Source organism: Hyperolius riggenbachi, chromosome 7 (genome assembly GCF_040937935.1).
Source record: "Hyperolius riggenbachi isolate aHypRig1 chromosome 7, aHypRig1.pri, whole genome shotgun sequence".
Classification (NCBI taxonomy): Eukaryota; Metazoa; Chordata; class Amphibia; order Anura; family Hyperoliidae; genus Hyperolius; species Hyperolius riggenbachi.
Genome location: NC_090652.1, coordinates 314,647,357 through 314,665,159, shown reverse-complemented (window position 1 = coordinate 314,665,159; position 17,803 = coordinate 314,647,357). Strand labels below are relative to the sequence as shown.

Here is a 17,803-nt window from a genome sequence, read left to right as displayed (position 1 = left end):
CCCTGGTACCGCCTGCTATGCAAACTGCGGCTACAAAATAGCGGGCCCTGGTACCGCCTGCTATGCAAACTGCGGCTACAAAATAGCGGGCCCTGGTACCGCCTGCTATGCAAACTGCGGCTACAAAATAGCGGGCCCTGGTACCGCCTGCTATGCAAACTGCGGCTACAAAATAACGGGCCCTGGTACCGCCTGCTATGCAAACTGCGGCTACAAAATAGCGGGCGCTTTCCTATATCAGCATCCAAACTTCATCCCCCGATTTCCTGTTTCCCAGAATAATAATTCCTCCCCGGATACGCACAGGATTTCCCCGGAAATGTCACTCACAGTCCCTGTCCTCTTGTCACCTCCAGGTGCTGCTTGTCCCTCGTCATTGGTGGCACTACGTGGAATCGATTGATGATGTCACCGTCAGTATCAACTCCTGGATGGAGCTGGTGAGTTCTTCCTACTCAATCGATGTCAGTTTGTCATAAAATATTGTGATGTGGCCACATGTAATAGCCCAATCTAGTATTCTCCCCAGAAATGTTTTCCAGCCGGGTGGCATGAAAAAGTAGCCGAGTGGGGACAGCGCAACTCTGCTTACAGCATAGGAGGAGGTGAGCCGATGACAGCCGGCTGCTCACCAAAATTAGCCGGGTGGGGCACCCAGCTAAAAGAGCCTGAGGGGAACACTGCAATCCAAGTTAGCCGGTTCTGGTTACTATTGTTGAATATTCAGTGAGTGACAACATATCGATAGTGATGATCAATAGGATGCCAGTAACTCTGGTTTGCATGCAGGTTTGGAGTCCGGCCAACCAGAATAAGCAGGAAGACTCCTTTATTGTGTGTACTTCCTAACACTAAAGCCCGGTACACACATTCAATTATGATTGGCCAATCACTGACCAATCTTACCACCTCCATGTAGTATGAGAGCTTACCAACGCAATCTGCTCATAGTACTTATAATCCATTGGCCCTCCTACTACATGGGGAAGGTAAAATTATTATTCAGTAGTTTTAATGCAATCCCTGGTTCATTACATAGAGAGTATGGAGACTGCACACTTGTAGGCATGCTCAGGATGTGTACATGTCAGCTGGTGCAATCACTCCTCTCTCATTAGCAGATGTCAGCAATACCAATTGGCAGGGGCGCCGCGAGGCATAAAGCGAACCAAGCGGTCGCTTGGGGCCTCACGATCTCAGGGGCCTCGGCGGCTCCGTGACGTCGGCGTGATGTCACTTTTTCCCCGCAGCCCCGCGGGGCTGGCACTGGCAGAGCAGAGCAGGGCTACAGGAAGATGGCGCCCTGTACTCTCCAGTACAGGGCTTCGGGTGGCCATCTTCCCGTAGCCCTGCATGAATCAGCGCGCGAGCGCGGGAGATTGGAGGAGGAAGCCAGGGAGGGAGCTCCGTGGGAACTGTGCGCCTGAGGAGCCGGCCGGGAGAGGAGACGGGGAGAGAAGACTTCTGCCAGTGCCAGCCTGCCAGGTGAGTAAATTCTTTTCTTTTTGCAGCCCTAATTGCGATTGATTTCTGCTGAACTGTGCCCTAATTGCGTTTGATATCTGCTGAAAATGTGGCCCTAATTGCGATTGATTTCTGCTGAACTGTGCCCTTATTGCGTTTGATATCTGCTGAAAATGTGGCCCTAATTGCGATTGATTTCTGCTGAACTGTGCCCTAATTGCGTTTGATATCTGCTTAAAATGTGGCCCTAATTGCGATTGATATCTGCTGAACTGTGCCCTAATTGCGTTTGATATCTGCTGAAAATGTGGCCCTAATTGCGATTGATTTCTGCTGAACTGTGCCCTAAATGCGTTTGATATCTGCTGAAAATGTGGCCCTAATTGCGATTGATTTCTGCTGAACTGTGCCCTAAATGCGTTTGATATCTGCTGAAAATGTGGCCCTAATTGCGATTGATTTCTGCTGAACTGTGCCCTAATTGCGTTTGATATCTGCTGAAAATGTGCCCTAATTGCGATTGATATCTGCTGAACTGTGCCCTAATTGCGTTTGATATCTGCTGAAAATGTGGCCCTAATTGCGATTGATTTCTGCTGAACTGTGCCCTAATTGCGTTTGATATCTGCTGAAAATGTGGCCCTAATTGCGATTGATATCTGCTGAACTGTGCCCTAATTGCGTTTGATATCTGCTGAAAATGTGGCCCTAATTGCGATTGATTTCTGCTGAACTATGCCCTAATTGCGTTTGATATCTGCTGAAAATGTGGCCCTAATTGCGTTTGATTTCTGCTGAACTGTGCCCTAATTGCGATTGATTTCTGCTGAACTGTGCCCTAATTGCGATTGATTTCTGCTGAACTGTGCCCTAATTGCGTTTGATATCTGCTGAAAATGTGGCCCTAATTGCGTTTGATTTCTGCTGAACTCTGCCCTAATTGCGTTTGATTTCGGCTGAAAATGTGCCCTAATTGCGTTTGATTTCTGCTGAACATGTGCCCTAATTGCGTTTGATTTCTGCTGAAATGTGGCCCAAATTGCGTTTTTATTTTCTGGTGTCTGGGGTAACTGTTGCTGCATTTATTATTTAATGGTCATAGTTGGCTATATTTGCTGTGCTACGGTTAAGCTTCGCCCATACAATGTCATGGCCGCGCCCATCTTTCGGCGCGCTACGCGCGCCTCAATCACCCCAACATCCATTTTTTCCCCGCAAACAGCCCCGCCCCAATCCGCCCTCCTGCTCCACCCACATGTCATGGCCACGCCCACTTATGCGGGATAACCACACCCATTTTTCGGCGGGCCTCTTGCTACAGTCCGCTTGGGGCCACAAAAACCTTAGCTGCACCCCTGCCAATTGGCTCCATAGCAATCACCAAGGAGACACAAATCTCCCTGTGCAATGCAGCTTGTTAACACGGCCATATACTATAAAACTGTTTTAGATCGGCACCACATTTGACGTCACGATCGAAATCACCAAGAACCAACATCGTGGTTTTGTATTTTAAATGTGATGTCCACGGTGGTGCCAATCGGAAACAAAAAAAAGGTACAATTTTTTTCCCATTTTTTGTCTAATCTAATGTTTAGTTGGGCAAAAAAATTGTACAGTGGATGGCCAGCTTTTCAGTACTTGGACTGGATATTGAAATAAATGATATTAAATTCAGTCACTTATGTGATTATTTTTTATAGTACTGTTATTGGCTACGTACCTCTCCAGAGCACAGACTGGATTTCTTTATCAAAAGCCCTCTGCGGTGTGAAATACACCGCCCTGTACCTGATACTGTATGACCAACAATTCCAGCTGTTCTGTGCAGACTTCTAAACCAATGCCATGGAGTGATGAGAATTTTGAGAAGTCTTTCTACCAAACTGAATACTGTTACCATGGTTTCCTGCTCATTAACGAAAGAGTCACAGCTCCTGTGGACTAAAATGAAATATTTATCAGTGAATTACCTGTGTAGCGATGACGCAAGTTACACACAGATTTCTGTCCTCGCTGATACCCCTTATACAGCAACAGGGTGCAGAAAATAACGCCCTCCAAAATATTTCAGGTACTGCAACTGTTTTAGATTAAATTGTATTAGTATTTATTGTCTTATACTAAATAATTAACAATGAAAACAAACAAAAAGTGAACTCTTTGATCCGGAAAATAATAAATACAATATATGTATTCTTCAAAACGCGAACGCAATCCCTGCACAAAGCGATTTTGTTAACGTTTTAGGGTTTTCCTATACCTTCCATTGAGACGGTAAATGGACCAGGCAGCGCTTATCTAAACGGATCGGAAACAAACCGCTCAGATGTGAACTTTCTCATAGAGAATCATTGCACAAGCGCTTTCAGGGCGTTTGTGTGCGTTGCGTGGCTGATCCCATCACTGAAAAGTGAATGGTACAGCCACGCGTTTTTACAAAAAATGCGTGCAACATGCGTTCCGGGACCGCACAGGTCCGGAACGCATGCAGTGTGAACATCAGACATTGCACTCTATGCAATGTCTGATGTCGTGCGTGTCGGCCACCTGCACACGTTTCCAAAACGCGGCTGGAAACGCGTGCAGTGTGAACGGGAATACATCATATAGGAGGCACACACAGTGATATTTGAGGAGTGAAATGAAGTTTATTGAATTTACAGAAAGTGTGCAATAATTGTTTAAAGAGTACCAGAGACGAAGCACCCCCATGTATTTTACAATATATATATATATATATATATATATATATATATATATATATATATATATATATTAATGGGAACATGACAATAAGCACCTACTCTGCTCTCTGTTTTATTCTTCTCTGCTAAATCTGCCTGTTATCAGCCCTGATAAGAATCGCCGACTGAGCATTCAGTCTAGCTTTTCCCAGAATGATTATAGCTGAGTCAGTCTTCTGTGATGTCTTTTCAAGCCCAAGTCTGCCCCCTTGTGGCTCCGCTTTGCTGCTTCGAGGATAAATATCAGGAAAGCAGAGCCACAAGGGGGCAGACTTGGGCTTGAAAAGACATCACAGAAGACTGACTCAGCTATAATCATTCCAGGGGGAAAAGCCAGACTGAATGCTCAGTCAGGGACTCTTATCAGGGCTGATAACAGGCAGATTTAGCAGAGAAGAATGAAACAGAGAGCAGGGTAGGCGTTTACTGTCATGTTCCCATTGATCTATATGGTAAAATACACGAGGATGCTTTGTCTCTGGGTCCCTTTAAATAAAATTAGGCAAGTGCAAAAAATAAAATGAAATAAAAAAAGAAATAAAATCAATATTTAGTAGATCCTCGTTTTGCAGAAATTACAGCCTCTAAACGCTTCCTGTAGATTCCAATGAGAGTCTGGATTCTGGTTGAAGGTTTTTTGGACCATTCCTCTGGACAAAACATCTCTAGTTCATTCAGGTTTGATGGCTTCCCAGCATGGACAGCTCTCTTTAATTCACACCTCAGATTTTCAATGATATTCAGGTCTGGGGACTGAGATGGCCATTCCTCCATGCATAACGCTCCTTGTTATGCCCAAATAACTCAATTTTAGTTTCATCAGTCCACAGCACCTTATTCCAAAATGAAGCTGGCCGTCCAAATGTGCTTTAGCATACCTCAAGCGGCTCTGTTGGTGCTTTGGGCTGAGAAAAGGCTTCCTCTGCATCACTCCTGTATACAGCATATTCTTGTGTAAAGTGCGCCAAATCGTTGAACGATGCACAGTGGCTCCATCTGCAGCAATATGATGTTGTAGGTCTTTGGTGCTGGTCTGTGGGTTCACTCTGACTGTTCTTACCATTCATCACTTCTGTCTATCGGAGATTTTTCTTGGTCTGCCACTTCGAGCCTTAACTTGAACTGAGCCTGTGGTCTTCCATTTCCTCAGGATGTTCCTAACTGTGGAAACAGACAGCTGGAATCTCTTGAGACAGCTTTCTGTATCGTTCCCCTAAACCAGGGGACCCCAAATGTTTTGGGTCGAGGGCCGGGTCAACATACTTCAGACAGCTGGGGGACCGGAGTATACATAAAATGATGTAGAAGTCTTTGCAGGCCAGACAGTAAAGCATTCCCAGGTGACAACCTGCAGTCCAATTGGACAGCAATGTCACCTGATGTGGAATGTGATTGGAAACCAGCGAATGACTGCTTTCTGGCTTCCGTGTGGAAGGGTGGTGCCAGCACTGCTATTCTATATGCGGACCACCAATATTTAAAGATGTAGCTGACCGCATCTATAAGTAATACATTTTGTGTTTTTGGGGACCGGTAAAAAAGCCTCAGGGGGCCACATTCGGCCAGCGGGCCTTAGTTTGGGGACCACTGCTCACAATCATGGTTTAGGGCCTAAACCATGATGGTGAGCAATGTTTATCTGCAGGTCATTTGAGAGTTGTTGCTACTCTTCAGAGAAACTTAAAAGAGGAGGAAAACTTGCATTTGACCCCCTTAAAGGGAACCTGAACTGAGTAAAACTATTTAAGATAAACACATGACGTAGCTGCAAATTAATATTACATACTAACCTCACCGTCAGTTCCTCTCAGAGGCTCACCATTTTCTTCTTACAGTGATACCTTCCAGTTCTGACAATATTTTGTCAGAACTTAAATATACCAGTTGCTGTCAGTTATATATCAGAAGCTGTCAGTTACAACTGAATGTGCAAGGTAATGTCCATGTTTCCCTATGGCGTCAGTGGGTGATAGTACAGTTTAACTGTGTGCTGACCAGGAAGTTGTTATGGGGTAATGGCCATTTTTAAAATGGAGGATAGAGAATTTCACTGATGACAGTGGGCAAAAAGGACACAGGAGAGGAGAAAGAGATTAATGAGTAGTCTACATCAGAGGCAAGTATGACTTGTTTATGTTTATTTTGACTTTGAATTTTCAGTTCAGGTTCTCTTTAAATACTCTTTCTCATACTTGGATTCACCTATGTATGTAGGTCAGGGGTCACTGAGCTTACCAAGCCAATTTGAGTTCCAATAATTAGTTCTAAAGGTTTTGGAATCAATAAATGGCAACAGTGCCCAAATTCATGCACCTGCCTAATTTTATTAAAACAATTGTTGCGCACTTTCTGTAAATCCAATACATTTCATTTCACAAATATCACTGCGTGTGTCCCCAGGATGATATACTTAACTGACATTTTTTATCTTAACAACCAACGATTTATACAGGAAAATCATGAACCTTAACAAGGTTGCTCAAACTTTCGCATCCCACTGTACAAGAAAATCCGACAGGTCTGCACACTCTGGAACAGGGGTCCCCAAACGTTTTGGGTCGAGGGCCGAATCAACATACTTTAGACTGCTAGGAGGCGGAGTGTACACAAAATGAAGTCTTTGCGGGCCAGACAGTGAAGCATACCCAGGTGTCAACCTGCAGTCCAATTGGACAGCAGTGTCACCTGATGTGGAATATGATTGGAAACCAGTGAATGACTGCTCTCTGGCTTCCATGTGGATGGGTGGTGCCAGCACTGCTATTATATATGCGGACCACCAATATTTAAAGATGTAGCTGACCGCATCTATAAGTAATACATTTTGTGTGTGTGTGGGGGGGGGGGGGCTGGTAAAAAAACCTCAGGGGGCCGCATTCGGCCCGCAGGCCTTAGTTTGAGGATCACTGTTCTGGAATATCTAAATCCTATTTTATTCAAACACCACACATTTCCCTTCCATAAACCAACCAGTCGTTGCAGATGATGTCACTGCTATATAAATACATAACAGTAGTAACATAAATAACAAATACATTTTGTTGTTGTACAGAAATGATTAGCAGAAGATAATGAGTTTACAATATGAAATTAGTATTATTATCCTGTATCGATGAACTCTGAGAGTAAAGTTCGCCTTGTGATCACGTATCAGAAATCTCGTGCTGAAATGACGGATGGGCCTATTGAACGCGGCGGGACTTTTTGCACTCTTTCTGCTGCCGCAATCAATACATCCGAGCAGGTTTATGGTGAGGCAGCCCAGGCCGTAATCACGGCTATGGAGTAACAGAATCATTTGCAGTTTAATGTACACGTGTCACCGTGTAGAGCCGCCGGCGTCCATCAGTAGCGAGCAGATCGCTGGTCGATCGATACGCAGAACGTGTCAGAGCCGTTCTCGTCATTGCCCAGATATCTGCTACATCAATGCTTCATTATTATGGCCAATATGGAGTGTAATAATCAGCGCTAGTACTTTGTCAGCACACAGGCCTTATCGTTCGCTACATACGGCCGACTGCTCCGCTGAACTCTGCGTGACTTCCTAGCCTTCATCTTCATCAGATCTGACCATACATAGTGAGATTTCCCTTGCAGATCTGATCACCTTCATAGAGTCTGACTAGAACCTGTTGTTGCCCACACACCGTATCAATTAACTTCTGATCAATATCAGACTGTTTATTGATCAGAAGGATGATAGAACGCAGCACAAAATGTTTGTCAAGCGAGCAGGTGACGAGTAAGGAGCGTGCTAGATGATGGCGTACCGCGCGCGTCACAAAGCTAGTGTGGAATGCAGGTCGGTCAATTCTCCGTTAGATTTCTGCTGCAGTCCAGGTGAGATCAAGCATGACTAGTGGTAGCTCAATCATTTTTCTCTTGATCAATTTACGATTGTAGAATGGCAGTTTGCTAGTTTGGGCTGTGTTAGCACATTCATACTTAAACTGTAGTAAAAATAAAGTGATGAATAAAATTGCTAATTTTTTTTTACAATATTCATTTATAAGTGATTTAGTCAGTGTTTGCTCATTGTAAAATCTTTCCTCTCCCTGATTTACATTCTGACATTTATCACAGGTGGCGACATCTTTACTCCATCTTTAATCAGGTGCCGCTCTGCGGAAAGTTTGTTTACTGAGAGTTCCAAAGCCAGTACAAAATATACAATACAGAGAGAAGCCTTCTATCAACAAGACATGAAAAAGACTGCAAGTAATACGGAGAGAAGCCTTCTACCGACAGGACAGGAGTTCTTATAAGCGTCTGGCATCTCTCCATATTGCTCGCAGTTTGGCTTCTGTCTTGTTGATAAAAGGCTTCTGTATTGCTTGCAGTCTGGCTTCTGTCCTGTTTATAGAAAGCTTCTCTCTATATTGCTTGCCTCCTTGCTCCTGTCTTGTTGATAGTAGGCGGAGTGAAGTCTTCTACCAACAAGACCAAACCCAGACTATGAGCAATACGGAGAGACGCTTTCTGTCAACAAGACTAGAACCAGACTGAATGCAATACTGAGAGATGGCTTTTATTAACGAGACAGGAGCCAGACTGCAAGCAATATAGAGATATGCCAGCCTCTTTCCAGATTTCCTGTTCTGTCGGTAGAGGTCTTCTCTCTGTATTGCTTGCAGTCTGACTCCTATCTGGTTGATAGGTGTCTCTCCATATTGCTTGCAGTCTGTCTCCTGTCCTGTTGGTGGAAGGCTTCTCTCTGTATATATTTCTGTCTGGCTCCTGTCTTGTTGGTAGACGGCTTCTCTCTGTATTGCTTTCTGTCTGGCTCCTGTCTTGTTGGTAGAAGGCCTCTCTATGTATTGCTTGCAGTCCGTCAACTGTCTTGTTGGTAGACGGCTTCTCTCTGTATTGCTTGCAGTCTGGCTCCTGTCTTGTTGGTAGACGGCTTCTCTCTGTATTGCTTGCAGTCTGGCTCCTGTCTTGTTGGTAGACGGCTTCTCTCTGTATTGCTTGCAGTCTGGCTCCTGTCTTGTTGGTAGACGGCCTCTCTATGTATTGCTTGCAGTCCGTCTACTGTCTTGTTGGTAGACGGCTTCTCTCTGTATTGCTTGCAGTCTGGCTCCTGTCTTGTTGGTAGACGGCTTCTCTCTGTATTGCTTGCAGTCTGGCTCCTGTCTTGTTGGTAGACGGCTTCTCTCTGTATTGCTTGCAGTCTGGCTCCTGTCTTGTTGGTAGACGGCCTCTCTATGTATTGCTTGCAGTCCGTCAACTGTCTTGTTGGTAGACGGCTTCTCTCTGTATTGCTTGCAGTCTGGCTCCTGTCTTGTTGGTAGACAGCTTCTCTCTGTATTGCTTGCAGTCTGGCTCCTGTCTTGTTGGTAAAAGGCTTCCCTATGTATTGCTTTCTGTCTGGCTCCTGTCTTGTTGGTGGAAGGCTTCTCTCTGTATATATTTCTGTCTGGCTCCTGTCTTGTTGGTAGACGGCTTCTCTCTGTATTGCTTGCAGTCTGGCTCCTGTCTTGTAGGTAGAAGGCCTCTCTATGTATTGCTTGCAGTCCGTCAACTGTCTTGTTGGTAGACGGCTTCTCTCTGTATTGCTTGCAGTCTGGCTCCTGTCTTGTTGGTAGACGGCTTCTCTCTGTATTGCTTGCAGTCTGGCTCCTGTCTTGTTGGTAGACGGCTTCTCTCTGTATTGCTTGCAGTCTGGCTCCTGTCTTGTTGGTAGACGGCCTCTCTATGTATTGCTTGCAGTCCGTCAACTGTCTTGTTGGTAGACGGCTTCTCTCTGTATTGCTTGCAGTCTGGCTCCTGTCTTGTTGGTAGACGGCTTCTCTCTGTATTGCTTGCAGTCTGGCTCCTGTCTTGTTGGTAGACGGCTTCTCTCTGTATTGCTTGCAGTCTGGCTCCTGTCTTGTTGGTAGACGGCCTCTCTATGTATTGCTTGCAGTCCGTCAACTGTCTTGTTGGTAGACGGCTTCTCTCTGTATTGCTTGCAGTCTGGCTCCTGTCTTGTTGGTAGACAGCTTCTCTCTGTATTGCTTGCAGTCTGGCTCCTGTCTTGTTGGTAAAAGGCTTCCCTATGTATTGCTTTCTGTCTGGCTCCTGTCTTGTTGGTGGAAGGCTTCTCTCTGTATATATTTCTGTCTGGCTCCTGTCTTGTTGGTAGACGGCTTCTCTCTGTATTGCTTGCAGTCTGGCTCCTGTCTTGTTGGTAGACGGCTTCTCTCTGTATTGCTTGCAGTCTGGCTCCTGTCTTGTTGGTAGACGGCTTCTCTCTGTATTGCTTGCAGTCTGGCTCCTGTCTTGTTGGTAAAAGGCTTCCCTATGTATTGCTTTCTGTCTGGCTCCTCTCTTCTTTATAGAAGACTTCAAATTGGATGCGATCTTGTATTGTTATTTGTTCTTACCAAGTTATACCTTGCAATGTGTTTCTTTTATTCAGATAGAAGTACTAGAAAACCAAAAGCAAATGAAATACCAATGCAAACACAAATGAAAGCTATTCAAAGGCAAATAAAATGTCACACAGTAGAAACACCCATGCCTACAAGCCCTTAAAGTATACTCGAGCCAAAGCTCAGGTACAAAATGAGATACTGACCTAAAGAGCGGGAATCTGCAGGATCCTATTGAGGCCTCCCTCCCTGCTCTGATGCCCCCTGTCGCTGAGCACTTTCCCCTGGAAGAATAGCGACAAGGCATTGTAGTTAATGATATCTGGGCTGCACAGCTCCTCTTAGGGCAGCGTGGCAGCGTGAACCCGCCCCCGCAGGCACAGTAACCCAGGGCCACAGGCTCTGTGCTATTGCACACGCTGGCTCGTGCGGCTACTGTGTGGCCCCAATGTGTAGGGGGGGGGGGGGCGCCGTCAGCATGGGCTTGTTTTAGAGGACAACTGTAGTGAGAAGAATATGGAGGCTGCCATATTTATTTCCTGTTAAACAATACCAGTTGCCTGGCAGCCCTGCTGGTCTGTAAGGATGCAGCAGTGTCTGAATAACACCAGAAACAAGCATGCAGATAATCCAGTCAGATCTGACAAAAATGTCAGAAACACTGGATCTGCTGCATGCTTGTTCAGGGTCTATGGATATGGATAAAAGGTTTAAAAGGCAGAGGATCAGCAGGATTGCCAGGCAACTGGTATTGCCTAAAAGGAAATAAATATGGCAGCCTCCATATACCTCTCACTTCAGTTGTCCTTTAAAATTAAATGGCAGACAAACAAAATGATGCCCCCACTATGTGATGATGCCCCAGACGATTGTTTATGGGGATTCAATCCCAGAAACTGTCTTGGACTGGGGCATAACAAGCATGTGAAAGTAAGACAGAAATTAAGTCAGTTCTTAGCTGGAAATAGTTCAGTTTCCTCTCTAACAGGAAGTTGGAGAAGCGGCTTCTCCTCATATGAGCTCACAGCCTTACAAATGTAATGAGGGGGTAATGCCAGCGCTTGACAGACCGCCGTACCGCCGCATGCAATGCATCGTGGGATGAGCTGTGTAGGGCAGCTGAAGTTCCCCCATTCGCTGGCACAGAAGCCTCCATAACTCTCCGGCCTCTATATTGTATCGGAATCATTTGGCTGATTTATTCCATTGTAATATAATGAAATTCGCATTCTTACTCCATAAGCGATTCACCATCCCGGATGGATTTTACGCCTTCTGCCGCGCGTTGCCCACAATCTGCTTATTAAAAATTTACCATCAGATAATGGTGCCAATTCCTCCGGAGCGACTAACGAGCGCAGCCTCGCCGCGGTCAGAGAGGGAGCGGTAATGGATTCCGGACGGCCAGCGGTCGCTGGAATGTGTTGAACTTGTGAATTACTCGCGGCTTACACGCCGGCGGTCAGCAGGTGGCTCACTGACGGCGAAATAATGTGTCATCAGCTCGTTACATCATTAGCTGGAAATATATCTCGCGAGGTGAATTACTAACCGCGCCGAATGGAGGATTTCACCTTGATTTTTATTAATCAGACTCTGGATAGCAGAATGTGTGGCCAGCAGCGTTATTGCCACCATTATTTTACAGGTGTGTGAAGAAGTATCTGCCCCCTTCCTGACTTCCACTTTCTTTGCGTATTCATAACACTCGATTACTTTTCATCTCCAAGAAGATCTAGTAGAGTTATAATCTCATTGTAGTAAACGCCAAGGAACCAGGAAAAGTGGTTTACTATATCAGAAATTGTCCTCGAAATAGCCCAGCATGCCCTGGTGCATTCTCTGCTGCACAGGAGCAGCTCTGTCCTCCCATTGGAGGTACAGTACAAGCACTTGTCCTAGAAATGGCCCAGCATGCCCTGGTGCATTCTCTGCTGCACAGGAGCAGCTCTGTCCTCCCATTGGAGGTACAGTACAAGCACTTGTCCTAGAAATGGCCCAGCATGCCCTGGTGCATTCTCTGCTGCACAGGAGCAGCTCTGTCCTCCCATTGGAGGTACAGTACAAGCACTTGTCCTAGAAATGGCCCAGCATGCCCTGGTGCATTCTCTGCTGCACAGGAGCAGCTCTGTCCTCCCATTGGAGGTACAGTACAAGCACTTGTCCTAGAAATGGCCCAGCATTCCCTGGTACATTCCCTGCTGCACAGGAGCAGCTCTGTCCTCCCATTGAAGGTACAGTACAAGCACTTGTCCTAGAAATATCCCAGCATGCCCTGGTGCATCCTCTGCTGCACAGGAGCAGCTCTGTCCTCCCATTGGAGGTTCAGTACAAGCACATGTCTTAGAAATATCCCAGCATGCCCTGGTGCATTCTCTGCTGCACAGGAGCAGCTCTGTCCTCCCATTGGAGGTACAGTACAAGCACTTGTCCTAGAAATATCCCAGCATGCCCTGGTACATTCTCTGCTGTACAGGAGCAGCTCTGTCCTCCCATTGGTGGTACAGTACAAGCACTTGTCCTAGAAATATCCCAGCATGCCCTGGTGCATTCTCTGCTGCACAGGGGCAGCTCTGTCCTCCCATTGGAGGTACGGTACAAGCACTTGTCCTAGAAATGGCCCAGCATGCCCTGGTACATTCTCTGCTGCACAGGAGCAGCTCTGTCCTCCCATTGGAGGTGCAGTACAAGCACTTGTCCTAGAAATGACCCAGCATGCCCTGGTGCATCCTCTGCTGCACAGGAGCAGCTCTGTCCTTCTATTGGAGGTACAGTACAAGCACTTGTCCTAGAAATGGCCCAGCATTCCCTGGTACATTCCCTGCTGCACAGGAGCAGCTCTGTCCTCCCATTGAAGGTACAGTACAAGCACTTGTCCTAGAAATGGCCCAGCATGCCCTGGTACATTCTCTGCTGCACAGGAGCAGCTCTGTCCTCCCATTGGAGGTACAGTACAAGCACTTGTCCTAGAAATGGCCCAGCATGCCCTGGTGCATTCTCTGCTGCACAGGAGCAGCTCTGTCCTCCCATTGGAGGTACAGTACAAGCACTTGTCCTAGAAATGGCCCAGCATGCCCTGGTGCATTCTCTGCTGCACAGGAGCAGCTCTGTCCTCCCATTGGAGGTACAGTACAAGCACTTGTCCTAGAAATATCCCAGCATGCTCTGGTACATTCTCTGCTGCACAGGAACAGCTCTGTCCTCCCATTGGAGGTACAGGACAAGTACTTGTCCTAGAAATATCCCAGCATGCCCTGGTACATTCTCTGCTGCACAGGAGCAGCTCTGTCCTCCCATTGGAGGTACAGTACAAGCACTTGTCCTAGAAATATCCCAGCATGCTCTGGTACATTCTCTGCTGCACAGGAGCAGCTCTGTCCTCCCATTGGAGGTACAGTACAAGCACTTGTCCTAGAAATGGCCCAGCATGCCCTGGTGCATTCTCTGCTGCACAGGAGCAGCTCTGTCCTCCCATTGGAGGTACAGTACAAGCACTTGTCCTAGAAATATCCCGGCATGCCCTAGTACATTCTCTGCTGCACAGAAGCAGCTCTGTCCTCCCATTGGAGGTACAGTACAAGCACTTGTCCTAGAAATATCCCAGCATGCCCTGGTGTATTCTCTGCTGCACAGGAGCAGCTCTGTCCTCCCATTGGAGGTATAGTACAAGCACTTGTCCTAGAAATATCCCGGCATGCCCTGGTGTATTCTCTGCTGCACAGGAGCAGCTCTGTCCTCCCATTGGAGGTATAGTACAAGCACTTGTCCTAGAAATGGCCCAGCCTGCCCTGGTGCATTCTCTGTTGCACAGGAGCAGCTCTGTCCTCCCATTGGAGGTACGGTACAAGCACTTGTCCTAGAAATGGCCCAGCATGCCCTGGTGCATTCTCTGCTGCACAGGACCAGCTCTGTCCTCCCATTGGAGGTACAGTACAAGCACTTGTCCTAGAAATATCCCAGCATGCCCTGGTGTATTCTCTGCTGCACAGGAGCAGCTCTGTCCTCCCATTGGAGGTATAGTACAAGCACTTGTCCTAGAAATATCCCAGCATGCCCTGGTGTATTCTCTGCTGCACAGGAGCAGCTCTGTCCTCCCATTGGAGGTATAGTACAAGCACTTGTCCTAGAAATGGCCCAGCCTGCCCTGGTGCATTCTCTGTTGCACAGGAGCAGCTCTGTCCTCCCATTGGAGGTACGGTACAAGCACTTGTCCTAGAAATGGCCCAGCATGCCCTGGTGCATTCTCTGTTGCACAGGAGCAGCTCTGTCCTCCCATTGGAGGTACGGTACAAGCACTTCTCCTGGAAATGGCCCAGCAGCCCTGGTGCATTCTCTGTTGCACAGGAGCAGCTCTGTCCTCCCATTGGAGGTACAGTACAAGCACTTGTCCTAGAAATGGCCCAGCATGCCCTGGTACATTCTCTGCAGTACAGGACCAGCTCTGTCCTCCCATTGGAGGTACAGTACAAGCACTTGCACATTTGGTGAACTACAAGGTTAAGTATGAAGTACATTAGAGATCCTTCGTGGCCAGTCTCACCCCAGAGGAAGTGCTGGGCCTCGTACACTTACAGAATTTTAGTTGCTAGACCAGACAGGATCCTCCTGTTAACCAGGTTACCAGCTTATGCAACCATCAAATTATTTATTGTTTGTAGTGTAGATGACACCAAACACAATGGTTGTACTGGACATTGCCAAAGAAGGATGTTGAAGATGTAAACAAGGGAAAGGTGCTCATCATATTTTGGATAGAGATTTAGATTTAAGGTGTACTATTAATAGTAGTTTGGCAATATTTGGCATAAAAATCCCAAAACGCCTCCTAAAGAAGCAAGCTTAGTCTCCACTGGTACCCCCTGGTTGCTAGGAAAATCATCAATGGATGAATTCCATGACTCAACATCAATGAATGGTATTAAGAGCATGTACCAATTAGAAAATAAATGTTCTTCTTTTCCACGTTTTGGTCATCATTAACAGCACCCATACACAACTGAGTATCTACAGTCTCGGGATAAGCCTTCAGCGACTCAACGGTCTCCGTTAAAGGTTATGCTTAAGGTGGCCACTAATGATCCAATCTTTTTCATCCAATCTTACCATTTCTATGTAATATAAGGTAACTGCCTGAAGTATCCATTCAGTATATCCACTCAATTTACCCTTATACTACATAGATTTGGTAAGATTGGATGAAAAAGATTGGATCATTAGTGGCCACCATTAGGTGGATGAATAGGATGACTGCATTTGACTGCCTTTCTTTTTCTCTCTTTTTTTCTAGCTGTCTATATTTGTAATGACAAGATTCTCTTGTATATTCTTACTTTTCCTTACTTTTCTTCAATGTAAATTTATAATAATTTCTAAAAAAAAAAAAAAAGGGCCTAAGTGTTACTTTTTAGCTATTGATGTTTGCAAGAAAGTTTGTAATTCTCCAGCATGCAGAGGTTGTTGTCTTCCAGGTTGTAGTTCCCCAAGTAGTAGAGGTTGTAGTTCTTCAGGTTGCAGAGATTGCGGTTCTCCAGGTTGCAGAGGTTGCGGTTCTCCAGGTTGTAGAGGTTGCGGTTCTCCAGGTTGTAGAGGTTGCGGTTCTCCAGGTTGTAGAGGTTGTAGTTCTTCAGGTTGCAGAGATTGTGGTTCTCCAAGTTGCAGAGGTTGTAGTTCTCCAGGTTGCAGAGGTTGTAGTTCTCCAGGTTGCAGAGGTTGTAGTTCTCCAGGTAGTAGAGGTTGTAGTTCTCCAGGTTGTAGAGGTTGTAGTTCTCCAGGTTGCAGAGGTTGTAGTTCTTCAGGTTGCAGAGGTTGTAGTTCTCCAGGTAGTAGAGGTTGTAGTTCTCCAGGTAGTAGAGGTTGTAGTTCTCCAGGTTGTAGAGGTTGTAGTTCTTCAGGTTGCAGAGGTTGTAGTTCTCCAGGTTGCAGAGGTTGTAGTTCTCCAGGTTGCAGAGGTTGTAGTTCTCCAGGTTGCAGAGGTTGTAGTTCTCCAGGTTTCAGAGGTTGTAGTTCTTCAGGTAGTAGAGGTTGTAGTTTTCCAGGTAGTAGAGGTTGTAGTTCTCCAGGTTGCAGAGGTTGTAGTTCTCCAGGTTGCAGAGGTTGTAGTTCTTCAGGTTGCAGAGGTTGTGGTTCTCCAGGTTGCAGAGGTTGCGGTTCTCCAGGATGCAGAGGTTGCGGTTCTCCAGGATGCAGAGGGTGCGGTTCTCCAGGTTGCAGAGGTTGCGGTTCTCCAGGTTGTAGAGGTTGCAGTTCTCCAGGTTGTAGAGGTTGTGGTTCTCCAGGTTGCAGAGGTTGAGGTTCTCCAGGTTGCAGAGGTTGCGGTTCTCCAGGTTGCAAAGGTTGCGGTTCTCCAGGTTACAGAGGTTGCGGTTCTCCAGGTTGCAGAGGTTGTAGTTCTCCAGGTTGCAGAGGTTGTAGTTCTCCAGGTTGTAGAGGTTGTAGTTCTCTAGTTCTCCAGGTTGTAGAGGTTGCAGTTCTCCAGGTTGTAGAGGTTGTAGTTCTCCAGGTTGTAGAGGTTATAGTTCCCCAGGTTGCAGAGGTTGCAGTTCTCCAGGTTGTAGTTCTCCAGGTTGTAGAGGTTGTAGTTCTCCAGGTTGTAGAGGTTGTAGTTCTCCAGGTTGTAGAGGTTGTAGTTCTCCAGGATGCAGAGGTTGTAGTTCTCCAGGATGCAGAGGTTGTAGTTCTCCAGGATGCAGAGGTTGTAGTTATCCAGGTTGCAGAGGTTGTGGTTCTCCAGGTAGTAGAGGTTGTAGTTCTCCAGGTTGCAGAGGTTGTAGTTCTCCAGGTAGTAGAGGTTGTAGTTATCCAGGTTGCAGAGGTTGTAGTTCTCCATGTTGTAGAGGTTGTAGTTCTCCAGGTTGTAGAGGTTATAGTTCCCCAGGTTGCAGAGGTTGCAGTTCTCCAGGTTGTAGTGGTTGTAGTTCTCCAGGTAGTAGAGGTTGTAGTTCTCCAGGTTGCAGAAGTTGCAGTTCCTCAGGTTGCAGAGGTTGCGGTTCTCCAGGTTACATAGGTTGCGGTTCTCCAGGTTGCAGAGGTTGCGGTTCTCCAGGTTGCAGAGGTTGCAGTTCTCCAGGTTGCAGTTCTCCAGGTTGCAGAGGTTGTGGTTCTCCAGGTTGCAGAGGTTGTGGTTCTCCAGGTTGCAGAGGTTGTGGTTCTCCAGATTGCAGAGGTTGCGGTTCTCCAGGTTGCAGAGGTTGCGGTTCTCCGGGTTACATAGGTTGCGGTTCTCCAGGTTGCAGAGGT

At 46.5% G+C, this 17,803-nt stretch overlaps 1 protein-coding gene across 3 annotated transcripts in view; it reads left to right on the top strand.

Moving 5' to 3' along the window:
• HSPBAP1 (HSPB1 associated protein 1) overlaps nucleotides 1–17,803 on the top strand; it is a 106,974-nt gene that overhangs the window by 69,597 nt on the left and 19,574 nt on the right. For all 3 annotated transcript variants that reach the window (XM_068246211.1, XM_068246212.1, XM_068246213.1), the window contains exon 6: nucleotides 357–440. In XM_068246211.1, coding sequence (XP_068102312.1) covers nucleotides 357–440 — 84 coding nt within the window. The remainder of the gene's footprint in view (nucleotides 1–356; nucleotides 441–17,803) is intronic.